Source organism: Pleuronectes platessa, chromosome 13 (genome assembly GCF_947347685.1).
Source record: "Pleuronectes platessa chromosome 13, fPlePla1.1, whole genome shotgun sequence".
Lineage (NCBI taxonomy): Eukaryota > Metazoa > Chordata > Actinopteri > Pleuronectiformes > Pleuronectidae > Pleuronectes > Pleuronectes platessa.
Genome location: NC_070638.1, coordinates 15,114,311 through 15,141,954, shown reverse-complemented (window position 1 = coordinate 15,141,954; position 27,644 = coordinate 15,114,311). Strand labels below are relative to the sequence as shown.

Below are 27,644 nucleotides of genomic sequence, written 5' to 3'. Positions count from 1 at the left end.
TGAGTTAACAACGATGCATTTGAACCTTTCTCATAAAGATCCCAATCGACCAAATAAACTTGTTGTCTTGGACACTAACATTCTTTCTGAGGTCTCTATCCACAATTAGTTAAAATAGACTACTTTCATTTTGCCTCTTAAAATCCATCCTTTGTCTTTGTCCTCTCTCATTTTAACACATTATTGACACTCTGTCAATAATTACGCTGACACTCATTTTAAATAGGTTACCTGTACTTGGAGGTCAAAAAAGCTTGGTCCTTACACATTTAGCTTATTTTCAGTGGAGGAATGGACCATTTCCCCACTTGTTACCACACTAACCTATGATTTCGTTTTCTTCAATGATAATTAAAAAAAAAACATTTTTACAAACTTTGCTTGACATGATGTCCTTAAAATATTTTCAATTTTTCACGTATGACTCTGTGATCCGATCAGCACGCCCAGCCTCTTGCTGTTTGAGCCTGATGTTAAAAAGGGCCTTCACAGCCACACAACGCCTTAAGTTCAGTGAGAATCCGCTCGACCGACATGGCGCTGGACTGCTCCAGCTCTACAGGTAGAACACACTGCTGCGGAAAGTGAGTTTGGAAGTGTGCTGAGCAGCGGCTGCTCGCACCGACAGGCGACCTACACGGGCCTGATGGTGCGAAGCTACAACCGTTATATCAGAATCGGTGTCTGGAAGCAGCAGAAAGAGGAGAACGCCTCCCGTGCGTCCTCCGCTGTGTGCAGACAGCCGCTCGCTTTGTTTTCTGATTCCGCTGCCAGGCGGCGTCATCCGAATATTTGCACTGAGCTAAAGCCACAACAACACTGCAACATGGAACAGGTGTGTGTGCACGAGACCGCGGTATAGCGCGTGCTCGTTTGAGCAAACCAAACACACAGAAGGTTGGATGAGGAATAGGCGATGTCACGCGCAAGGTTACAGTAACATCCGTGCGTTTTTTTTTTTTTTTTGGTGGGGGAGAAGCAATGACGATCCAAACACCCGCCTTCACATGCAGGCTACACACAAACAAAACACGCGCACGAACACACACACACATACAGGCTAATGTTCTATCAAACCCATATGACAGGCGTGGTCATTGAGTGAAAACGTTTAAACCACTTTGTTTTTATCACGGGGGGGGGGGGGGGGGGGAATTAACGGAGACACGGCACCGGGGAAATGTGCAAAAATCCAGGCTACCTGATGGAGGTCGATGCGTATCCTCTCCTCGCCTTTATGCGGGCTCTCCGGCCACAGGTGATAGCTGGAGCCGTAGTTGGGGCTGTCTTTGCTGCTGTTGCTCCCGGTCGCCGAAGAGTTCCCCGCGTACGCCTGTTGTGTTACCGGGGGGGTGAAGCGCGTGTCGCGGCTGTGTGGCTGCGCCTGCTCGCCGATCCTCCCAGACTTATTGCGGTCTTGTTCACAGTGCTGCTGCTGCTGCTGCTGCTGCTGCGGACGCTGGGGACAGAGCTCCAGTGCACCTTGTTGCTGCTGCCGCTGCTGCTGCTGCTCTTGCTGTTGCTGCTGCAGCAGTGGAGCCTGGTGAGTCCTACATAGCTCTCCTGAGCTGCTGGCGCAGTAGTTGATAGGCAAGCTGCTCCCCACCAGTAGCTGTTGCTGCGCTCGTAATTGCGGGATCTGCTGCTGCTGCAGGTCCTGAGACTCGAGTGCTCTCCTGTTAGCCTCGGTTGACTCACATACATTTAAAGAGCGCCCTTTCTGTGAGTTTGCACGGATTCCGTCAGGGGAGGGGTCACTCTGTTTGAGTCTTACATTACTGTGTTGCTGCTGCTGCTGCTGTTGCTGTTGCAACTGCCTGTGGTCTCGGTGCCCTCCTGCTCCTCCTCCTCCCCTGCAGCGTTCCACGATGCTTGCCTGTTGGTAGTAATTATTAGCGCTGCTTTGGAGACGATCCCCCCTTTTAGATTCTCTGGAAATCAGCAGAGAGGAGGAGGAGGAGGAGGTCGGCGGTGGCGGTATAGGCGGCAGAAAAGGTGGGGAGGGCTGCGGTGGGAGAGGAACGACAGGATGGTGCTGGTTTTGTGAAAGGCTCGCCTCCTGCTCGGAAAAACTGCAGTGGCAGCTCGGAAAAACAGGCGGCTTCTCCTGCGTCTGCGGCGGCGGCGGCTGCTGCTGCTGGGAGCCGGCCGGGGCCCAGGGATCCTGCTGCAGGTGCGCCGGCTGCCCGGTGCTGGGTTCACTGGCTCGGTGTGAAGGTCGCTGGGCGGTGTCGTATCGCGCCAGGGGTGGAGGGTCGCCGCTGTGCACGGGTCTCCCGGTGGGCTGGCTCAGACAGGGGAGCTCCTGGAGGCTCTGGCGCTGGGCGGCGGTGGTCGGAGTGCGGTCTCGGTGGTGGTGAGAAGAGGGCGGGGGCGGCAGGCTGAAAACAGGCGCGTCTGGGTCGCGGCTCTTCTTGCTGCTCGCTGGCTTCTCGTCGGGCGTCTGGTGCTGATGGACAGCTCCCGCGCACCGATGCCGCATCCCCCTGATCGCCGCGTCTCGCTGTGGTCGCTCCTTTGCCGTGCACAGCTCCGACACCCGCTCATCGCGATCGGTCCCAGCAGAATAGGACCGACTTGTATCATTGGAAGGTTTGACCGGGACCTGCCTTAAAACGTCACTGTACAGCCAAAACACCGCCTTCGACTGAATATCGCTCCATTGGCCGCTTTATGCGCACAGGTTGCAGCGGATCGATCACTCTTTTTTAAGGGGGTTACAAGAACGGGACTGTGCATGTAGACAGGTGTTTAAATCCACCTCACATGGTCGATCACCATAATCCACTGTGGACCCGATAGATCGACTCTGTCAATGTTGCCATAACCACCCTGCATAATCAGAAATCACTTTTACTGCGACGTCACCCAAACACATCCACAGGCCTGCCAAACATTATGCTTTGTCTGGATATACCCCGAGTTTATGATCAACCCGGACTCATTACATTAACTTATACGTCCAGGAAGTGTCAGCATTTCAAAATGTGCGAGAGGGAACAATAATCACAGAGTATTTAAGCACATTTCCACTTGTTGGCCAATAGAGGAGCATTACAATGAGCGGGGCTGTACAAGGATTACCTCATGCCATGTACAGCCCATGCCCCAGTGTGGTATTTAATAATTGATCAGAATATGCCTGGTTTTGTATTACCAGGCAGAAATATTTAGAATGGGTGCTGCATACAGATCCTGCAGTCGGTTCAGTGGGTGCGTGTGTGTGCGTGTGCGTGTGTGTGTGTGTTTGTGTTGCATGATCTCAGAGAAACACACAAGGCTTCCCTCTCACAGCGGCTGTAGATAGAGACAGAGAGACAGACCGGGCGCAGCCGGCGCTGTCCGCCATCTAAAATAGCTTCTGTTGCGGTGTCAAGTAGCCAGAGGACGGACAACTGTCCATCTGACGAGGGTCAGAAATGTCTCACAGCTCTGAGGATTTGAAATTTCTTAATAGGCTTGAGTTTTAAGTACTGGATGGGCCAAAATAGCTTTCCATGCAGACCCGTCAACAGGTCTGCTCTGTGTCCCCAGAGTCAACTCTGAACATGAAGAAGCTGCGTTTAGGATCCAAGTCCCAGTGACGTGCAGGTCTGCTGCAGCTCATAGTACTTTTAAATCAATGCTGGATAATATCCTGCCAATGCCTTTTCCTACATCAAATAATTACTTATTTCCTACACTTATTTTAACTGTTATATCATCTATTCATTTATTATTCTCTATGCGACTCTTTTAAATTCCTTTTTTAAATTCTTATTTTCTGTATCGTCATGCATTTATAATTTGTCTTGATGTCTTATATATTTTGTGGAAAGCACTTTTTTTGTCTAGTTAATAAAACAAACTTACCTTCCCATATGCAAATTGAAAAAAAAATAAAAAAATCTTTCTTATTTTAGTCCTGTTCACTTAAAATCTTAAAACCGAAAGATTGTGAACAAAAATCTATGATCCACAGTGTTTCATGGTGAACTGGGGGGGGGGGGGGGGGGGGGGGGGCAGTAACACAAAGTGGGACTTCACAGATTAATTCCCTTGAGGAATGTCAGAGAATGGTCAGAAATCTATAAATAAAACAAAGAAACAACATAAAACAACCAGAGTGACAGGTTCTAATAAAGGCCTCATGAAAGAAGTACAGGGTTTTGAAAGCTTTAGTTTATAATATGGCACGAGCTCAGATAAATTACTGAGCGTTCATTTCATGGTGGTGCAGCTAAAACGGTAAAAGCATGGTGGTCTTTCCATTTTAGAATTAAGGGGTCTTTGTGCTGAAGTAACAGTTAAATTATTAAACACATAACAATTTAGAAGAGTGATGAGAGAACTAGATTATAAGAGCTGTGGTGAAGGTCCAACTCCGTGGAACAAATTTAAACCTCAACTCCAAACCTATTCTTCTGTGCAAGTTACTTGTTGCATTTGAATGCAGAACACAGGCCTTTACGAGTTCATTTTTGCAAAGAAGGAGGACTCTCTGTAACCTGTCTACATCCTTCTCATCTTCAAGCTGCGCAAGAACGGGTGAGCATGAGGAAATTTGGGCCTAAACCACACAAACACTTCATTTTAGAGGGGGAGAGAGGAGTTGAGGCTGAGCCAAAGAGACAGGATTGGATAGAGATGGAGAAGGAGCCAACTTTTACATCATACATTAGCCATTCTTAATAAGTAATAATCCTCTCCTTAAAGCTGTCTCAGCCCTTTGGAGTTTTGATGCGTCTAAAGACTGCAGCGGTGGCACACTTTATCTAACCACTGGAAGAAAGCTGATGCACACTCTCTTTTATGGCCACGTGAAGCGAAGCAGGAATCGGGAGCATACGGAGCTCCGGCCAGGGCCGCGTTAGAAACCCGATCATTTTCATTAAGTAATTGGTCGCTGTGACCTGTGTGAGTTCCCTGGCGAGATGGAGTTTCATTTGCTGGTTTGGGAAGCAATGTTTCTGCTTCCACATGAATAATTAAATCAAACTTTACAACTAATGGACACACGCACACAAATGCCCCACACACTCATTCACCAAAGAGCCATATATGCCCCTCTGCACGTCCCACATACCCACAATCATAATAATGCTGCTCACTCAAACGGACTCTTTCTAGCAAAAACTGCCACCAGAATTTAGTGCCGCTTGGATGTGTTCCAAACTTGGCCGACTCCGGCCGTGTGAAAAAAGCATACTGTGTGCCGCTGTCCCTGTTGGCTGCTGGAGGCACGAGCAGCGGAAGATCTGTCACATTCAAATGGTGGAGGAGCAAACATGGTGGAGACCGGCGGCTGCAGCACGTAACATAGGAAGTAGATAAGGAGCCTGTAGTTACACAGAAAGAGAAAACCAAGCAGGGCGACACAGGGAGATGTGTGAGTGTGTGCGTGAGGGAAGGACAAGGAGAAACCGATAGCGTGCACATTCCTGTGTGTGTGATCACATGTGAGCAACAGGACAGAGAGGGAGACATGTCTGAAAAGAGAAGGTGCACCAATACAGAAGAGACCAAAAGAGTTAACTTGAAAAGAAAATGTGTTTTACTGCCAAGAACACCAAAAATAATTACACACAGGTACAGAGATCAGCCAATTATCTTAAAACAGGGAGATAAGTGTATACGTGTTTAAATAATATCCAGTCCAACAGTCAGTTCTGTGCCTCTCAGAGGTCTGGGGATCTCACTCTTACTCTGATTATCAATCTGAACGGTGCACTCACATGTTTAAATCAAGTGCTGTCACTTAGGCCCAACCATTAGGGCTGGGATGTGTTGCTCAGAGACACCAATGACTGTTTTAAATTGGATAATTTTCTTAAGCCATTAATAACACAAATTGTTGACAATTTATCTGACTAATTCATAATCTCCAATTCTGTTTTAATGTGATATAATACTGTACAATAGCGTATTACAGGGTTATTTGTTTGTTTACAATTTGAAGCTATGTTAAACTATAATAATGAGGCCTTCAGAGTTTTGTGTATCCACTTTAGTTTGGACATAGCACGTCATAGCAAGTGAGGATGCCTTTGACTTTATGTGCCTTCTAAATTACTGCCACAAAGTAACATTTACTGCTGAATCTCCAGGCCAAACACAAAGTAGAGGTAGAAACACAAGGACGGAAGAAACCAAAGTGTACATGTGTTGCTACAAACACAGCAGAGGATGTCCCCTCGGCTCTGAATGCAATCCAGAGCAAAGTGAGAGTCTACATTGTTTTTGTTTGCCTTGCAGTGTGTTGGCCAAGGAGTGGAAGGCAGCCATCTTGAATTAGACAGCATGTCATGGCTGTCATCTCTCTCAGCTATGACTAACTGGACTTATGCCTCAAGGATAGAGTGAGTTTGAGGCTGTGGGAGCGAAGGCAGGCCACGATGCAGCAGTGACTAGTGACTAATGTGACACATATTCAGCTGGACTGATGCGGCTGGTCTGTGTAAACGCTGATATGCTCCTCACACGATAAACAACCTGTGATCCTAGAGATAAGAGCCGAGTCGTGACTCAACCCGGGTGCAGGCTCGCTCAGTGCAGCCGCTGTGAGATGATACCGAGGGCAGGCTCCAGACGGCACATTCGGTAGACACAGGCGTGCCTGACACAGCGGCGGCGGGGGCAGGGCCCTGCGCCCAAAGGTGGAATTTATCTCTGACAGCTCAGATCATTAGTTAGATTTGCGCCCGCTACTCAAATGACTAAGCATCTTTGCCATCATTCAGGAAGAGGCAGGTACGGCAGGAGTCATCGTTATATATCAGCTGACATGTGAGCGTCCCAAAGTCCCCAAAATGAGTGGAAAGAGCGGCGCAAGGCGGACGACTGTGATGAAGTGTTTTCTATTACTGCCACAAGGAAAGCCAAGGTGCAGGGAATGATAAAGTGGGACACGGAGGCGGCAGCTGTAATGCACGAGCATGCCAGGCAACATCCGAGACGAGATGTGATGAGATCCCATTGAAAGGAATAAGGGGGATACTCAAGAGGCATCCTGGGTAATTCTGACACGCAGTCATAAACTGAGAGGAGCAGAGAGGCAAGTGTTCTCATGCACCTCAGAGGACGAACAAGAGGGCAATTAGTCACCTTAGTCCACACAAAGTGCCCCGCCCCCCCCCCCCCCCCCCCCCCCCCCACCACACATGCCAAAACACACACCACCACCGATCTATGAATTTACTACAATATAAGGTAAGATAAGTATTTACCCTTATTTGTAATTTTGGTAGTAAATGAATTGAAATATGGGGGAAATCATATTGTCATTAGTATTTATTTCCACAAGACTAACCAAATTATTAAGCAAGACAACAGCACTAAAAGAAAATCATAAACTAAAATCTTCCAATAGACACAATGAAAAAGACCAATCCTAATAGATTCAAAGCATAAGCAAAGATGTGTTTCTCATTTCCTATCACTTGTGTATCTGAGATATGATCTCACTGGCTTTAAAACGCCACAAGTCAAACTCTCTCCTGCCTCAAATCAAGGTGTGGCAGCGGCGTTGATGCAGCACAGACAGAAGCGTCTCTGGGCTTTCTGGCTGTACATGACATATTCTTGCTACGCAGCAACAGACACCTGCTTGGTTTTTGTCTGTGGCGGGGCCTTCACAGAAGCATCGGACCATCAACCTGTGTTCACAGAGTACAATGATGTCCCTGAACAAAATGGAGCCGTTGATGACGAGGGGATTTGAAGCGGACAAAGAGAAAGAGGGAAAAAAACAGAGCAAGGTTCATTTATAACAAAGTCTAGTGTATGTATGTGTCTGTCGCTGCAAGACTGTTATGACATTGTGTGTGTGTGTGTGTGTTCTAACATGTGACTCATACACGTGTGCATACCTGTGTGGGCGGATGGGACCAGCGTTTGACAAGAGAGGCCACGTTTGCCCAGTTTGTAAAATATGGTGATGAGAGATAAAGAGAGGAGAAAGCTCATCACTAATGCAAAGGTTCAAAGACTCGGCCCCTGTCTCATCATCAGAGCTGCCACACACACAAAGGAGATGACCAACTGACCCCCTATATTCACCAGCAGCAGGCAGAGACACACTGTACACTCTACGCTATATAAAGCATGAAACAGCCTTCAGAAACCATTTCATGAAAAACAGACTCTAAGATGCGTTTTCCGCTTAGATTGATCATTTTGCTATATTTGCACGAGGACTAAAATACTGTACGTAGGCAGCACGGCGGCAACTAATCCAATGCAGAGGGAAATCCCTCTATATTCCACTGCACTGCTCAGCAGAAACACAGATCCAGTCCTGTTCCCTCAAGGTGTAGCTCTGACAGATAAGAATCAGCCCCTTGCTAAAAAAGAAGAAGTCATTCACTTGTGCTGTTAGGTGTGAAAATGCTGTAAAGGTTATTAGCTACAGATATTAAAGCCTGCAATTGCAATTTCATCATGCAATCTATTCACAGCCGCAGAAAGGAGGATGAAATGCAAGGCAAGGCGACGAGGAAGTGACAGAGAGAGAGCAGAGGAGAGGAGAGAAGGAAAGGAAAGGACGTACCTTTTACCAGATGGAGGATGCACATGCAGCCTCTCTGCTTGGAGAAGGCACATCAACAATGATTATAAATGACAGCAGGACAATCAATGGTCCCTCACCAAGAACAGGGGCTCTCCCAGTCATTGCAGCCTCCTGTCGCTTGTATAGAAAAAGCAGGAATATACACGCTCTGAATTTCTCCAGCTTATTGTTACAGCTAATGGCTGCTCCCTCTTCTTTCTATCCCCCTCTATTTTTCTCTCCTCTCCTCCTCCTGCAATGATAAAAACCTGCTTTCCCCCATACATGTAAAGTCCTTTCTCTTTTTTCTATTTTTGATATATTTCTTTTTTTTTTTTTTTTTTTGCAGTCAAATCTCATTTCCACCTCTGTGTCATGAAATTAATTATAGGGAGGTGGGGGGCGTTTAATGTGATTTACGAGGGATCGATACAATTTGGACTTTTTATCAATTCGGGACAATAAAATCAAATCTGACATGGTAAGAAGAAGAAACAGAAGAGGGTAGCAACGCTGATGGGAACTGTGACAAATCAAGAAAAGCACTGGAGGGCGGTTTTATGACCTTGTGTGCGCTGCCTTCCCCACATACACACACACACACACACACTCAAGCAAGCAAGCAAACACACACACACTCACATCCTCCTCCTCCTCCTCCCCTCCTCCTCCTTCCCCTGAATTGATGCGGGGATTCCTGATGCTATTTTTAGCCCGCTGGTCTCGGAGAGCCGAGCGTGGGTGGAGGAGAGAAAGAAAGAAGAGGAGAAGGCAGCAGGAGGAGGAGGAGGAGGAGGGAGGAAGACAGAGTAGCAGGGGTAGAGGGGCGGGTGGGATGGAGAAGAGGCAGGGATGGAGGAGAGGAGAAAGAGGAGGAAGGAGAGGAGAAAGAGGGAGGGGGGGGGGGGGGTTCCCATGCAGACCAGAGCTGCAGCAGCATCAACACAAAGATCCCCGCTGCGAGGGGCTTTGAATCGTGACCAGACAGCCAGGGGGAGAAAAAAGGGAGCGCCGTGTCATTGTCTCCACACTGGACGGTACTGCTTTCCCTGATTTACCATCCTTTTATTTTTTATTATTATCATTTTAACGTCATGTCTTCAATGAATAAGACGGGGCGCAGAGAAGAAATCATGCAGAATTATACAGTGTGTAATTATAGTGTGGGGAATGAAGAGGCTGATCAGGAAGAGTGTTCTGGAGGGGGAAAAAAGAACATATAATAATAAACCTGCAACGGCATTTAGATTTATAGTATAGGCTGCTGTATATATATTCACAGCTGTTATATAGATTTTACAGGCCTATATATCACATCTGTTAGCCATTTGTCTTTGTTCCATGGCAATGAAGTCACAATTAAGCAATATAATAAGCCTATTTATTGGTTAGGGATGAATTTAAACAGGCTATGGACATGTAGACCTGATGGTGTTTAATCTTAATACTTAATTTAACCTTTAAAAAACTAAAATCATGAGTATTTATTTACATTAAACGTATTCTATTAAGTTGTACAAAGATATACTGAGGTACAGCTTGTTTGTTGGATGTGTGAAATAAATATGTGCTTTTTTTTATGCTGTTTGGCTCGTATTGTTTTGTCAGACATTAGGTTATATAGTTAAATACTATACAACATAGTTAAATTAGAAGCTACAATCAAAATGTCTTTAATTTTAGGGGATTACCTTTTTAATCCTTTTACATCTGATATTCTTTGGTCGTGTGCATTTAGAATTCTCAAAATCCATCTAATGCCACACCATTACCAGCCGGCAGCACTTACACTTCTTTACAACACACCCTACAAATTAAGTCGTACAATTAGCAGCAGACCCACAAACACACACACACTGAAACTGGGAGGAAAGGAGAGGGAAGCTCGGCATATGGGCAGAGGCTTTATTATTTATCACCAGCGGATTTATTTTTAGCTCATGCTGCCATGTTGGCGTCGAGGCTTTCCGGGCACATTGATGGCAGGTTTCCCCGTCACCTGCAGGTCACACGGCAGGGGGAGACCTGGGCATAGCCTACCATACCACGAGAGACAGAGACACACACACACACACACACACACACCCACACACACCCACAGGCGTCAGCGAGGACTCCTCCAGCTGGTTGCATTATTCACTCAGGCACTTATTCAGAAGCGTATAATTACAGAGAGAAACACGAGCAGACGAAACTGCCGCAGAGGGGACGGAGAGAGGTTCCTCGTGATGAGGGAAACATTTAGGAAAAGGATAGTGCCACACCTTGGAGCTTTTAGCCACAGACGTACCACACCCATGGCCGCACAACAGACTAATCAAATGGGGATATTGCTGTTTAAGCCTGATTGAATTCTTTAACCAACATTCCGCATCAATGCTCTCCAAATGTGTTCAGTTAACATTTAATAATAAGGCAAGAGCTTGGTGCAAGAATAGACTATTTCAAGATTCACATGGTTACCACTCATTTAAAAATATTTGGTATCTGCAGGCAGGTTTCTCTCTCACTGCTTTTTGTCTGCAGTATAAATTCATGTGGTTGTTTTTTATGTGCAAGTGCTATTAAACCTTAGGAACAGGCCAACAACAGTTTGCTGTTTCATCATCGTTGCATCATTGACACAGCTAACTTCCATTCTCCTGATTTGCGTTATAAGCAGGTTTGTGTTTCTTAATGCACGGTGAAGTGGGAATCCCTCACTGTGTTTCACTCCAAGACATTTAGCCCTCGCTTCGACATCCAGTAACAATGATTAATCAAGTTCTCACCTTTTAAGAGAATTCAAGCCAACGCTGGCCAGAAAAGAACAACCAAAACGATATTGAAAATAAACTGAATGGTTGAAGAGAGAGCAAAATCAAACCCTGTGTGATTGAGAGGGAGACGTGGGGAGGAGAGGAAGAGGGGACGGAGGGAGGTGCCATAGAAATGATTGGAGGGGTATGCGAGTGTAGTGGACGGGGGTGAATTCAGATGTTCTGGATGATAATGCTGCCTTGTGGCCTAATGAAAAAGAAAAAAAAACAGATGCTATCTGTGCTGCTGGAAAATGCCGGACCTCTCTCTCCCCCTCTCTATCTCCCCTCCTCTATCTCTCTCTCTCTCTCTCACTCTCAAGAACACAGCACGTCCACTCTCTCTGCTCTTGAAGGGCCCTAACTCGCCAAAAACAGTGGGGGATAGGCTTTAGCTTCTCCTTACGGCCAAAGTGTCCTCGAGGCGGCAGGTCTGTCCCTGTCTGTCAACCCTCCATCTCCTCTGCCTGGATTGTGTGGATGTCCTTCTTCCTGTCTGTCGGTCAGCGTACCTGTCTGTCTCTATCTGGCCAGCTGTTTGTCCAGGATGTGTGCACAGCGCTTCTCTCTGACATCCGTCTGTCTTCAGGTTGGCTCTCTGTGCGACCACCTCCATTTTGCTGGATGTCCTTGCTGCCCGGCTTCACCAAAAAAAAAACAACAGAAGAAACAACCCTTTTGTTATTCACAATGCAACATTTATGTTTAAAGTATGAAGTGGAGATGAGGGGAATGGACAAATACAATGCATTTATAATTTAGGAATTAAAGCAGCTTTGATTTAATTTTTAACAAGGTGCATTAGTCAGAGAATGAACCCAGCTTGAGTTGGCTGATATACAGAGGAAGCAGTATTTCAAACCCATAGGCTGCATATGTTCAAACCTGACATCACGTTCACAATCTTCACTGGAACAACTATCAGCTATTGGCAGATCTGTTTTAACCTTCCAGGGACATGGTGACATTTTAAATTTTGCTCTCTGGTATTTTTTCACCGAGCCCTTATGGCTGTAGAGTATTTTTAGCAGCTGCCCTGGAGAGTCACTGTCAGTATCATTTCCTTTTATTTCCATTTCTCAATATAAAGCCATGCATGTAAATGAAGAATTACCAAAAGAAATAAAGTAATTTTATTATATTATTATTATTAGATCCACCTCAGTGTAAACTGTAATAGTAGAAGGAAAATCACCTTGCAAAATATAATCTGAGGACAGAAATATTCAAGGTGATGTTTACATGTCTATAACCTGTCTATTGCTAAGTGCACCATCTGCATTTTCCGGGTGTTTAATGGGTAAAACACAAAGTTGTGGGTTGCTGGAGCCACTCCCAGCTGATGCAGTGTGAAAAAAACAGGGTAGAAGCTGGACATGTTGCCAGCCTTCCACAGGCCTGACATCTACTCACAGGTCTCAGGATCTGGGCAACACATTGACCAAAATGCATCAGCAATTACATTTTTACTTTATCAATTCATAATCTGCCTGTATATGCAGAGAGCTGTAAAATACACGTTAGCTGACATGTTGTCTGGACCGAAGACACTTACGAAAAATAAAGAAACGTCAGATGGTTAACTGTGAATGGGACATGGAGGACAGAGTCACAGCCCGGATACCTGCTGTCCACAAGCCCTAACTTTTTGGCCGTTTCCGTCAGGCGATAACCGATAGCCACCGAGGTTAGCTTCTACTTGACAGAAGTGCAACTCGCTCCTCCTCATTCTCTCCCACTAATATTTGGAGAATTTGTATTTGGTCTGTTTGTTGGAAACGTGCAGGGCAGATGTGCTTGCTCTCCATCAGCCCACAACATCTAGCACATGTCACCAAGGGTCAATTACCCCATAGTCCTGCCTCTGGCATATTACTGGTCCGATTTTTTCCACTTCTTAGGGTGAGTGGGACATGATTTCACAGAACATTAAACGGAGGGGACTTAAATGGAACAGTGGAGGGACTGGGGATGGGGGTGGCTGTGGCGCTGGTGGAGAGCGACAGAGATCTGGCCTAATTAATTCCTCTCTCCCCCCAACACCCCCCTGAACAACCCCTACCTCCAGTGCTCTCTGATATGCTGGTGACTTTCACCGTAGAGTGTGAAGGGCAAAGGAGTATTCCTCAAATCATAATCCGCCCGACTTTGAAGGGGAAGGGATTAGTCTAGCAGTAGCCAGATCAGCCATGCGGAGCCACATGCATCAGCATCCTGTGCCTTTTTAACCCTGTATGTCATCATATAGTGAGGACGCCAGAGAGAGAGTAAACACGCAGGTTATGGCAGCGGAGCAGTAAAGGTTATGGCTTCACGGTCTCTGTGAAATGGTGTCAGGCGAGGAGACCACAAATCAAAGCGTCATCCAACCACTTTCACCCACAGTGCCATATAATGTGATCTGCTGTTGGTTTTTATGATGCCAGACACTTGGGGTTTACACGCATTTCATATAAAGTCAACACCTCATGTTTTCTGAATCGCTCCGACCCAAGTATAAGTGCCTGGGTGAGTGGTGTTTCCCAACTGGCCTGCACAATTATTGCCCGATCAGTATTACAGTGGTCATGCAGGGAGGAAGGGTCCACATTCAAAACGCATGCTCTAAACGCCACCATTCAAATGACAAATGACTGTGAGTGTTGGCGACTCCGTCATGGAGGCGCGGGGGAGGCGGAGGGCAGGGGAGCGCATGGCCGGGAGGAGGGAGGGGGGGCGGGTGTCCTGCAGCTACAACACATGCCCCCTCCTGCACATCGGGCACAGGGCTCGAGCAAGTGCGGGGTGATTGATAGCGGTGCCAAGACAACATCTCGTCAGGGGCCCGGTGGACGAGGGTAGCTGGCGGAGCAATGATGGACGAGCCCGTAGACACTACATAAAAATCGAACCCGGCATATATAACACATTCCCAGCTCCCTTTCTTAACCTGTAATGTATAGTGATAGAAATTTGTTTCGCAGTCCATTGCCGCGGACAGTGATGGATGCAAAAAAGAGAGAGAGCGAGGGGTGGGGGGACGAGAGAGGGAAGGGTCTGTGTGTGTGTGTGTGTGTGTGTGTGTGTACGGGGGAGCGGTGAGAAAGTCTGCCGTTGAATGATGCACTTTTTGTGTTTGTCACTCATTCTTACAAAGCCTATAAGAAAACATAAGGGGCAAGCAGTGCCAGGCTGCAATGATTTCAATATAACTTCTCTGAGAACATTGACTGTTCGGATTGATTAGGAGGGAGATAAAAGCATTATCCCAGAGAGAACCATCAACCTTGTATTACCCAACCACATGGTGTTTGCATGTATTTGCATCTTTGTAACGACTTACCAGACGGTTGAGGTGCCCACTATGTATCAAGATGGCACATTTCAGTTCATGCCATAATCTTCTTTAATGTCGCCTTTATGGTACTTCCTTATTACTATGTTGTTGTTTTATAAATGGGTTCAGGTGCTCCCGGACGGGAAATTAGTCAAGTTAACGCACCCACAACGAGGGCAGGGCAGTTTTTATTTGTCAACACTTAAAAGACAGACTTAAAAGCTCAGAAGAAAAAAATCCAGGAGCAAAGGAAAAGTCTGAGAGCACATGATCCACGAGCGCACAGAAGAGTAGAACAGCTGGAGCTGGGGCGCAGGATGTTTGTCCAAGAGTCGAAAACATCGGAGTGCAAGCGCACTAGCAGAGCAAGTACAAGCACAGGCAGGGGCTGTTTGAGTGTGAGCGCAGGGATTTGAGTGAGAGCGTCACAAGATCGGAACGTGAATTCAAGAAGACCTGATCTCAAACTGAAAGACCACGCTCCCTAATTAAGAGAGGAAAAACATACAATGTCTGTTAATGAGAGATGAGTGGTGCTGGTTTCGAAATAACTGGGGGTGTTGTCATGGGTGTTACATGAGTTGGCCACACATTTACACTGGAAACACATGGTGTACACGTGTGCTGCTACATGACCCATCATCACATGTCATACGCGGCCAAACACACGCATGCCCTTAAAGGCTTGAGTATGCATTTAAGAATTATAAACTATTCTTTAAATTGTGGTAAATTATAAGCAAATCAATGTGCTTCAAGAAATTAACGACATTTCTATTTGAAAGGCAAAATGCAAATATTGTATTTGCTAAATAATGATTGTAAGCTGTCATTTATACATTCATAGATACATCATTTATCTTATTCTTAGATTTTTTTTTAAAGTGCTGTATGAATTCAATTCATGGTGCCATCATGCACATGCCCTACCATGTGTGTACTGCTTAAACCTCGTCAATGCGGACTCACATACATGCATGTGCACACAACAACACGGACCCCCTCAGTGCATTGTCGGCCTATCAAATCGACTTGTCCTCGCCAATCTCCCAGTAGCTGATGAATATTAGATGGGAGCGGATAATGCCTCGACAGAGGAGGCCTCCCCCCGCCAAGGAGAGCCAGGCTGCACACTCAGCAGTGAAGCGCTGCCCACTGGGACCAAACCAAGGCTGCCGAAAGAATCCCTCGCAGTTGTGAGCAGCATCCTGTGCTGTTGTGGGTGGATTTCATGTAACAGCGAGAGGAAAATGTGTCCATGTGCGAGTGTGAGTCTGTGTTTGTGCGTTGGTATAACAGAATGAAAGAGAGAGGGAGGGCAGAGAGGTGCGTTCTTCTCCATCTATCTTCATAAACCTCCAATTGGATTTTTACAGCTGTTGGTTCTTCATCATGAGGGGCGATGGATTGTATTCCAAAGCCGCAGCAGTAAGAGGAGGATTTCAGGGCTTAGGTTCTTCTTTTTTGTTATGTTTGAGAATGTCAAGGAGGAGAGGAAAGCTATGTGTCCGATTCTGAACATACATATTTATGCATGGTTACGGAATAGAATCCATGCGTGTGTTGGGTTGTCTGTACGTGCACATATGCAGTTGTGAGTATGAGGATGAATAATTCCATTTAGAATTACTGAGAATATATTTGTCAGCGGGCATCTTTGTCAGGTTTGCTCATTTCAAGGACTAGTACGTGATGCAACTGTAAACAAACAGGTGACCCAACGACGAAGAATTGAAGTCAGATAAATAAAATGATTAAAAAAGTAAATCTAACTCATTAAAGTTTTCAGATGGTATAATTATGTATATAGTCCAAAAAATGACTGATTGGGACTATAAGAGAAGAGTTAAGGATTGAGGTTGTTTTGACAATGTTCCCATTACGTCAAGTCGGTCCTTTTTTTAGAAGCTGACTAAAGCTCTTGCTGGAGATTTAAAGTGCGGTGGTAAAACTGTCAGAAAACATGGATTGAAACTGAATCCAGACACTCAGTGTTATTTATTTAACACAGTGATGTTAAAGTTTGATTTGTTGACATCATTGCTTTAATTTGCATCACGATCAGGGAGGTTTGGACGCGAGCAACTGACGCTGACACTCTGCAAGAGTGTTTCACTGGATATGACTGACAGGTTCTGCAAAATATGATGCAAGCCCCATGTTATTCACCCATGAGGCGAAAAACTTGAACCAGTTTCCCCCTTCACAGAAGGAAGAGGGGTGACTGATCACTACTCTGCACTAATCCACATCAGTCCAACAGGACCGTGGCACTCTGAGCAGGGCTGTGATTGAGTTGTGTTAAAATACCATTATAGGACTAGTTCAAATTTTCCGATATTCACATATTAACCACCTTGCTGAGAGTATTGATATAGACTATTATAAAATTTAGCATCTGTATTATATATAGGAAGGAAATGTGCCTATTAGCATTTTTAAGGCTCAATAATTAACAGATATCTTGTCTCTGTTTTAATTAGTGCAAAAATAAAACATTTCTTACTGGGTTATTCTTTGCTACACTAACGATTTCTGCACGGTTTTGTGCTAAGGTAACTGTTAATTGTAATTTTAAAATTACCGTAGAGAAATAAGTATACATCAAGAAAGAAAACCAGCACCTCATACTGTACCTTTAAGAAAACGCAACATCCTTCAAGGTAACGAGCCATCTTTACAAGATAACAAATAATATTTAAGGCTGGACCCTTTATAATGAACCAGTTTAAAATAATACAACAAGCCACAATGAGCTTTATTGTGCACAATAAGCAACAACTATTCCCAGGCTATTGCACTGGACTCCCATGTACAGTGCCTTGCAAAAGTATTCACCCCCTTTGGACTTTTCTACATTTTGTCATGGTATAACCACAGATTAAAATTTATTTCATCGTGAGTTTATGTAATGGACCAACACAAAATAGTGCATCATTTGGAAGTGGGGGGAAATATTACATGGATTTCACAATTATTTACAAATAAAAATCTGAAAAGTGTTGAGTGCATATGTATTCACCCCCTTTACTGTGAAACCCCTAACAAAGATCTGGTGCGACCAATTGCATTCACAAGTCACATTTGCAAGTCACATAATTAGTAAATAGGGTCCACCTGTCTGCAATTTAATCTCAGTATAAATACACCTGTTCTGTGACGGACTCAGAGTTTGTTGGAGATCATTACTGAACAAACAGCATCATGAAGACCAAGGAGCTCACCAAACAGGTCAGGGATAAAGTTGTGGAGAAATATGAAGCAGGGTTAGGTTATAAAAAAATATCCAGAGCTTTGAACATCTCTCTGAGCACCATAAAATCCATCATAAGAAAATGGAAAGAATATGGCACAACCGCAAACCTACTAAGAGGAGGCCGTCCACCCAAACTGAAGAGTCGGACAAGGAGAAAATTAATCAGAGAAGCAACCAGGAGGCCCATGGTTACTCTGGAGGAGTTGCAGAGATCCACAGCTGAGGTGGGAGAATCTGTCCACAGGACAACTATTAGCCATCTACTCCACAAATCTGGCCTTTATGGAAGAGTGGCAAGAAGAAAGCCATTGTTGAAAGGGATCCATAAAAAATCCCGTTGGGAGTTTGCCAGAAGCCATGTGGGAGACACAGCAAACATGTGGAAGAAGGTGCTCTGGTCAGATGAGACCAAAATTGAACTTTTTGGCCTCAATGCAAAACGCTATGTGTGGCGAAAACCCAACACTGCCCATCACCCTGAGCACACCATCCCAACAGTGAAACATGGTGGTGGTAGCATCATGCTGTGGGGATTCTTCTCTTCAGCAGGTACAGGGAAACTGGTCAGAATAGAGGGAAAGATGGATGGAGCCAAATACAGGGAAATCCTTGAAGAAAATCTGATGCAGTCTGCAAAAGACTTGAGACTGGGGCGGAGGTTCATCTTCCAGCAGGACAATGACCCTAAACATACAGCCAGAGCTACAAAGGAATGGTTTGGATTAAAGAATGTTAATGTCTTAAAATGGCCCAGTCAAAGCCCAGACCTCAATCCAATAGAGAATCTATGGCAAGACTTGAAGATTGTGGTTCACAGACGGTCTCCATCCAATCTGACTGAGCTTCATCTTTTTTGCCAAGAAGAATGGACAAACCTTTCCATCTCTAGATGTGCAAAGCTGGTAGAGACATACCCCAAAAGACTTGCAGCTGTAATTGCAGCGAAAGGGGGTTCTACCAAGTATTGACACAGGGGGGTGAATACTTATGCACCCAACAGATGTCAACTTTTTTGTTCTCATTATTGTTTGTGTCACAATAAAATTTATTTTGCACCTCCAAAGTACTATGCATGTTTTGTTGATCAAACGGGAAAAAGTTTATTTAAGTCTATTTGAATTCCAGTTAGTAACAGTACATAATGGGAAAAAGTCCAAGGGGGGTGAATACTTATGCAAGGCACTGTATGTGTTGTGTTAACGCACGGCGGTGAGCGTGCCTCATGCATGGGGCTGGAATGATAGTCGTAACGGCAGCAATTACAGTTGAAGCTCAGGACACACAACATATCTGGCTTTCGTGCTAACGTGCTGTGCTAGCTACTGATGTAATGATAAAGAGACTGAAATCAGAAAACAGACAAACAGGTTCATCAGCTGCCTCTGCCTCTTCTTTCGCATTAAGAGAATTTGAAAGTGAATGAGCAGAGTCTCGGTCTCCTTTATTATTGTATGGTCCATTGTTTGTTGTGTAGTTTTAATTTCATTTTAAAATAAGGGGAATATGTTTTGTTCACAGGTAGTTTCCAGTCATAAAGAGCAAAGTTCCTAAGTGAAAGCGACATGAATTTAAGTCTCACATAAACACGAGGCATCCAAAAACTCACACAGGAAACAGCACGGTGGCGTTACATGTTTGTAGTTCAAAGAAGTAGGTGCTCACCACAGGCACATTTGTATATCAACTAAAGGCATCTGTAAATCTATCTGTGACATAGTACATCCCACTATTGTAGATAGAAGTGATTGCCACAACCCAATTAGCATATCGTTGGATCTACCCAACATATGGTCTTGGACTATATTCAAGGCTTGGCTCAAATTAGTGCAATGGAAATGTCTGACACAGGAACTGCCTCCCTGTGCTCATGGCTACTAGATACATGTCATAATCATGAATAAACACTCATCTGATCTCCAGTGAAGGTTTTCTTTGGACAGGCTCCAGTACAGTAAAGTTAATGCTCACATTTTAGTGCATTTGCAATACATTATGTCGTCTTTTGCTTTATGCCTCAGAGGGGGATTATGACAGTGGCTCTGCCAAAAATATTATATAATTTGATAAAGTCCAGACACATGGAACGACTTCATCACGCCTATGTAATGAATCACCGATATCCAACCCTATGCCGGCTATGTCTGAGCAGCCGGGTACATTACCAGTTTAAATCCTATAAAGCCTAAAGATGGTGACGGGGCCACCAGTGGGTCAGTGGTACAGTAGTTGCTTGAAAATACATTAGCTAATAAGAAGCACAACCTTGTGTAAAAGTAATGTAACGGCAGAGGCTAACAATCTAGTCACCCTTAGTTTCCAGGGTCAACATTAACATGAAAACTGAACCTGCGATCAAACGTGATCAAGTCAAGCTAACACGAATCCCTACAGACAGGGAGGAAACTGATGTTATACATAAATTAGAACAACTAGACCTATGTGATATATTGTGTTAACTATTGCGTTACAATATTCAGTATGTTTCCAACAAATATGCCGACGCCTGCGAGCTAGTTCTGGCAGACAACTCGAGCTGCGCTGCGCCAATCATGTTACATACATCATGTGACATACATCATGTGACATACCTCAATCTCATAGACCATTTATAATACACACCCACCTTATCAGGTGGTCTATTTACCAGAGAGACATTTCCCATCAACCCCTTCTTGCTCGCACTGCTGCTGCAGTATTGCCACGTGTTGCTTCAGCCCCTCCACCACCCCAGCATCGCCTGTAGGATCCAACGGGGGGGATTACAAGTATTTGCTCATCACTCCCATCATTCCTGTGTAATCATATGGGGGAGTGATTAAGTTGGAGCCTAGACGCCAAACACTAAATCTGTTGTAATAAATATATTACATGATCGAACGTGAGTTGTCTGACTGAACTGTACTTTACGGGGGAAACAAATTTCAACCAAAGAAAAACACAGGTAGCTAGTTAGTCGGTTGGCAGTTGTTTTTTTCCTTCCATCGTTTCCTTTAGTCCCTCATAGTGGATCTCGTTATTCATTACCGTATGCTTCGTAAAGTGAGAACAACTATGATGCATTACTTCATACAGGAACATAATTTATGCCATCCGGGTCGATTTCACATCTTGTACCTTTAAATGTCCATCAACCTCCTGGTAATGAAGCAAACAAGCCGACCACTCAGTGTATCAGTAATGGAGCATCACTGGATTGGTACCTATAATATAAATACTGCATTTTTCTTGATCCCTTACACTACACATGCTACTGAAAACAGTAATCACATTACCGTAATGGGATACTGCCCAACACTGTCCATCCTAGTAGATTTTATTATATTATGACTGACAAAAGGCAAAAGCTATTCTTTCAATATATCTGGTTTTAAATGAACAGAGTGAATTAAAGTGCAGGGTATTTGCTTCAAAAGATTACCAGGCGGAAGCTCTGCAAGAAGAGTGTCAGCAGCCTCGTGTCTTAGGTCAGTAACTTACTTTTTGGAGTTACAAACATTCACACTGATAGAGCGATAAACCACATGAATAGATAATCTGAGCACGTCTCAAATTTACTGTTTCTGTAATACGCTTCACTGAGTAGCCAGAATGTGGGAGTGAAACCGATCAGACCAGCAGAATTTGACCCCGTGTTTTTACTTGCTGAATAAATGAAAAAGACATGAAACTGAAGCAAAGGAGGAAGTCTGATACTTCGGACTCATTAACATGATGTTGGTCAGGCCCCAAACATCACCTCGTGTGACGCTGAGAGAGAAATACGCTGGCTGACGGAGCTCCTGCATTGTGTATTGATGAGCACGACTGGCTAGGATGACAGCGCAAAGTGAAACCAGAGAGCCCCTCGCAGAAGGAGGCAGGGAGGGAGGCGGTGACAGTGGCGGCTGTGCTGGTGTGATTTAGCATTTTAACATTATCACTTAACAAGACAGGCCTGGCACTCAGCCCCGGCGGAGGCCCGAGGAGAGTAACAGGTGGAGGAAGGAAGGAAAGAGGGAGGGAAGTGAGAGAAAAGGAAAAAGTCCAGCGCTCCTGGGCCAGCTTATACTTTATACCCTATTCTCGGGGGGCAAGAAAGAAAGACAGGATGATGTGGAGAGAAAACGGAGAAGGAGAAAATCCGAGAAATATGGAATGTGGGCGGGGGGGGGGGGGGGTATACTTCTACACCAAACTTAATTATGCATGGTAGGTTAGCTGGAGCAAAAAAAAAGAGAGGAAGAGAGATGGATGGAGTGGGAAAGAGGAGAGTGTCCACCTACACAGAGGAATGAGGCGGCAGGTGGAGAGGAGGGGGAGTAGGGAGGGCAAAGGAGATAAAAATGAGCAGGAGGTGGTGGTGGTGGTGGTTGGGAAGGGGGGGGGGGATTTCTGTCATGCTTGAGGGTGGATGTAGGCGGTGGAAGTTGCAAGTAAACAAGAGTCGTCCTTTTCGTGGACGGAGCTGCAGGTGGCTCTGCAGTAACTGATAATCTGCTCAGAAAACAGAAGAAGTAGTGATATTTGATCATTATAGTGTCAGACATCCCTGCTTTAATAAAAGTATTATTATCGTCACACGTGAAAGTCTGCAATACATAACAAGGTGGAAACAGTAACTTACCCATATGTATTGAAAGCAGACCACAACTCGCTAACTTACCAAGCGTAGAACTACATTTAAAGTGCGCTATAGGCTACACTGCCCCCCCATGATTTTCTGTGGTACTGCTTTGTTTTGACTGTATCGTCCAAAACTGGAAGCTTTCAGAAGAAATGGACAAATATGCAAAGGATTTATTATTTTGACCAGTGTATAAATCTTCTGTAAGGCTCAGATTTACAATAATGTGACACAAATGTCAAAAATGGGTCAATAATCAATTTCAGTCGAGCCGCCGTGATCATCGCTTGTTGACATGAAATGAATTTGTGTTGATCTGTTGCATAGTTTCAATGTATTGACCTCTGACAGTCGCAAATCGTCTTCTCGGTGTTGACCTTTCGGAGAATGGAGAGTCCAACATGGAGGATGCATATTAGTTTTACTGCGTGATTCTGTTTTGTATAACCTCGCTCTATAGAGCTTTCCTCTTCAGATCCATTTAACCACAAAACAAACCAGTTACAACCAACAGGAACCACAGCTTCACCAGACCAGGCGACTAGTGCCAGATATTTTCACAGTGTGTACAAATTGATTTAACTGTAGTTTTTGAGGATTTCACTTGAATGCTAAATATGAGACCTGAGACTGATTTAAGTAGAGCGAACATTTAGCTCTATTACACCACCCTCTTCTTTTGGTTCAGGCACATTTGCCACAGAAGAGGCCGAACCCTGAACTATGAAACCTCTGTATTCACTAATGGTTCCACTTACTGGAAGTGATGGAGAATCTTTTCAATTTCTTAAAAAGCTGCCTAACTGCTGCTGTTCTGCTCCTCTGGGCTTAGGTATCCCACTGAGTCACACATACACACAATAGAGAGAGAGAGAGAGCGAGAAGCAAACAAGTGTTACAAGTTCTACACAACAACACACATGCTCGGACGTTCTTGACCACACACACACACACACACACACACACACACACACACACACACACACACACACACACACACACACACACACACACACACACACACACACACACACACACACACACACACACACACACACACACACACACACACACACACACACACACACACACACATTGCCAGGAGACCCTTGCACCCTCAGTCTGTCTCCATCACACACTCTGATGGGGTGGAGAGCGGGAAGATACACAAGCAGCTCAGCCCTGATTAGGTGAAGTGTATTGAATGGACTGCTCATGTTTTAACAGCAGCCTCCCCCTGAGATGCACCCGGCTGATAACAGTGACAGGAATATTGAAGGAGGCAGCGGGCTTGAGTGTGTGTTGCATGTATGCATGTGTGTGTGTCGGGGGGGACGGAAAAGTTTTTTTCCAATGTTGAAGGGACCAAAAATCAGAAGAAAAAACTGAAAATGCCTCCATCCAAGTGTCTCTAAGCCCTGACATTCAAATTTGACTCCATAATGCATAATTTACACCATGTTTAACTTGCGATAGCTGCAGCAGTAACTAGGAGGAGGATATCAGAGGACTTTTAGACTAAAAACATGGAATGTCGGGGCTTACAGACACTTGAATCATACCACAGGAGCAGGATGGAGGCATTTTATGTTTTTTTCTATTTGTTTTCAATGATGTTTATGTCAAACACTTCACCCACCCTCCATCGGCATATTGGCGAGTAGATAATGAGTGAATTTAAATGTTTGGGTGACCTATCCCTTTAAGGTCACAGTAAGGCTTAGACCAGTCGTTATGGATTTACATTTACAGACTTACATTGACCCAGAGACGATGCAAGCCAATGTGATGTCCTCTGAAGCCTTGGAAACCAAGAAGAGTGTGACCCCGTCTGTCCGCACTCACAGCTTAAACACCGACCTTGTCCGGACCAAAGCCCGGCCCTAATGAGACAAAACATCATTGGTTGAGGTTAAGGGTAAGATTTGAATAGTGGTTATAGGTTGAAATGTATGAATTGGTGAAGGTTTAAGTGGAAGGAAATCAGTGCAGTGTCCTAACAAGGATGGCTACACAAACGTGTGTATTTTCCTCCTCACTTGCATGAGCCATGAATACATTTGATGTCACTTTACAATATTTATTGGGAGTGTCAAATTAAATACACTAAATAAACCTTTTTGATACGTGTGACACGTGAAACAGAAAGTGATGGGTGTATCAATAAACGCAGTAATTCCTCCACGACAGCATTTAACTAACAAAGTTTTGCCGTCACATCGAATGGTCTCCTGGCCTACATCTTCACAGCAGCCTCTCCAAAGTGCCAGCTACAAGCGGCCCAGTCACACGTTAGAGTGTGGGGGGGGGTTGGAGGGGAGAGATGGAGGGAGTGATGGACGAGGAGAAAGAGGTGCGACGGCGCAATTGGGAGCAGCTGTGAAAGAGCAGCTGGAGTAATCGTTTTTCTGGACCTGCCCACTGCACCGTCTCTGCACCGTCTCGTTTTTCTCCTCTGCGCTTTGTCATCCACACCCACAAACACACACACACACACAAATACACACACACAATCTTTATCAATTCCCTCTCATTTTTAAATACACTAGTTTTCTGTTTCGTGGTTATTAGTCAGGTTGTCAACAAAGAAATTGATGTTTCTTCCCACGATGTAGACGACACACAATCAGGACTGTGGCCAAATATTTAGACTTGCAGATGATAAAGGTGAATAAAATGCATGAATGTAAAAAGTTATAGGAAAGAGACATAATAACAAAGTCAAAAACATTCTCTCATTCATTTAGCGATCAAGTAGCTCATAGTGGCTTGTATGTTAAACGGTTCCAAATATTCTCATTACAAATCTATTTCAATTGCAGTGTGTGAGCCAATATACACACTAACTGTATGACAGTCTAGAACTAAGCTGCTACTACAGGCTCAAAAGTTTCAGAATGAAATCAACACCTCTCTGGCACTATCCGGACTAAACTGAACATGAGCAGCATCAGAGTGGAAGTGGTAAAGAGAGGTTAAACAGCAGGAGCAGAATAATATGCAATTTACAATAAATTGACATTGTTTTTGAGTCTAAGCTAGAAGGTACAAACCCACATACAACCAGTTGTGTAAAACTGACATCTTTCCTCATCGCAATAATAAATTGTATTGTATTGATATCAAGCCATCATTAATCAAAATAAACAACACAAAGCTAATGTAATTGTTCATGATGATTAAGCGCAAATCCTTGAACACAAATTATGGGATGTGCCTGTTTATTCAAGGCTATCAAAATCAGAATATCAAAACACACCTTGGACTAAAAGCCAGTTCTTTGCTCTGATTAAAATAAAATGTTGGCTTTTTGAAGAGTGAATCAGTGAAAGTTTGGATGGAGCGATAGATGTGTTTCATAATTGTATTAAACACATCTAGTTAAATGCAGAGTGTAGTTAAACACACACAAGTTAAAAGATGTATTTTGGTAAAAGTTAACTGCAACATTTTCCGAATATCCTCATAACCGTCCAGAAAATCTAACAAAACAGTCTCAGAAAATGAAGCAAACTATAGATTCTCCATTATTCAACACACCCATCCTCGGATTTGGCCGTAAGCAGCAGAACAGAGCGTCACATTACCTGCGCTGCTCCGAGGCCTCGAGCTCTGCAGCTGCAGAAACCTCGCCTGCGGTGGGTTTAGCTGCTGCTGCCACACTGCCCTCTACCAGCTCAGCTCTATTAGTTCAGCTCCACCACCTCCCAGTGGCCCCGAGGTTGTGACAAAGTGATACTTAATGTTTGTGTGTGTGCTGCTTGCATGCAAGTGTTTTTAATTCTTTCACTGGACAACGGTAGGAGATATAATGACATGCACGCTATGTTCAGTCTGCAGACATTACAGTTTTAGTCCAACTAAGGAAAAAAACTGCAGTAGAGGACAAACATTTCAAAGTCCACTCTATGAATGCCACATATGTAGAAAACACAAAGTGACAAGAGTGTCCTGTTTTGTGTTCCTGGAAGAACAGGTGGGTGTGGAAATAAATGCAAATAAGCAAACTAAAAGTCCCATACTGAACAGAGTGTCACAAGGCCCAACAGTCCACCATGAAAACACAGTTAAATTCACTGGTTCTAGATTTTAATTGGATCTGCAACAAATAGCACACTCACAGATATCCGTCCCCTAAATGTGCTTTTTCCACATGAATTGTTCTCTGTGAATTTAAAACTGTTGAAAAATGTCATATCATTATTTTAAAGAAAGTGTTAAAGATGTCCTGGATCAGCCCCCTGATCCTGAGCTACACAGCAATTTGTATTAAATCTTCCTCGGGTCATGTCTCAAACCTGCACATAGTGAAATAAATGCTAACTAACAAACACGGATGAAAATATAACGTACTTGGTGAAGATAAAAACAACTACAGGAAGCAAATCAGCAAATCAGGGAGAAAGAACTGAAACATAAGGAAAGAGCAGGAGAAGAAAACCAACCAGCAAATCTGCAGCACGTGGAAATCCAGGGAAGTCAATACAGAAACCGACAGAGGAGAGCGAGAGGAGGCAGGAGTTAGTGAGCTCAGGTGAGACACATGAAGTCAGGTGATGACAATCCCAGGTAAGGAAATGACACACAGACAGGAAGTAAAGTTAGAGAGACAGTGGAGGAAAGAAGCTTCAGTGTAAAACATGACCTAATGAAGTGCACAAAAAGATATAAATCCAAATATACAAAGTCAAGATTATAAATCCAATCCAATTGAATTATTAGTCCAGCACAGAGGTTAACAAAAATACATCAAAAGTCTAGAGACAAATCCAAATCAATCAATAAACACCCAATTGAAAAAGACTCGAGGAGCCGAGGAAACTTTATCCCATTTTCACAAGTCCCCATAAGCAACTGAAGAGAGACCTGAAAAAGACCTCCCTCCAAACAGGAAGTGAAAGTCTTTCAAAAGGTCCATAAGTGTCTATTCAAAAGCACAACAAGGAGCAGAATCATGACAAATAAAACAACTGTAAAGTGATCGAATAATTAAAACAAATGGGACGATCACTGAAGAAAAGGGATAAGGTAAAAGTTCATCTGTACACTGTGGCCACAGTATCAGCCAAACAAATCCTTTCTATTAAGCACAAAACACACAGCACAGAACTTTTATATACGGCTGTATTACAGATTTATTCTAA

The 27,644-nt window shown here is 44.3% G+C and overlaps 1 protein-coding gene across 1 annotated transcript in view; it reads right to left on the bottom strand.

The window, feature by feature from the left end:
- The window catches only part of kcnn1a (potassium intermediate/small conductance calcium-activated channel, subfamily N, member 1a), a 71,055-nt gene extending 43,988 nt beyond the window's left edge, over positions 1-27,067 (bottom strand). Inside the window, exons 1-3 of the mRNA XM_053439006.1 lie at positions 26,946-27,067; positions 24,259-24,383; positions 11,838-11,966 (exon numbers count right to left, since the gene is read on the bottom strand). Of these exons, the coding sequence (XP_053294981.1) occupies positions 11,838-11,900 (63 nt within the window). The 5' untranslated portion in view covers positions 11,901-11,966; positions 24,259-24,383; positions 26,946-27,067. The remainder of the gene's footprint in view (positions 1-11,837; positions 11,967-24,258; positions 24,384-26,945) is intronic.
- Between the last annotated feature and the right edge of the window lie 577 nt (positions 27,068-27,644).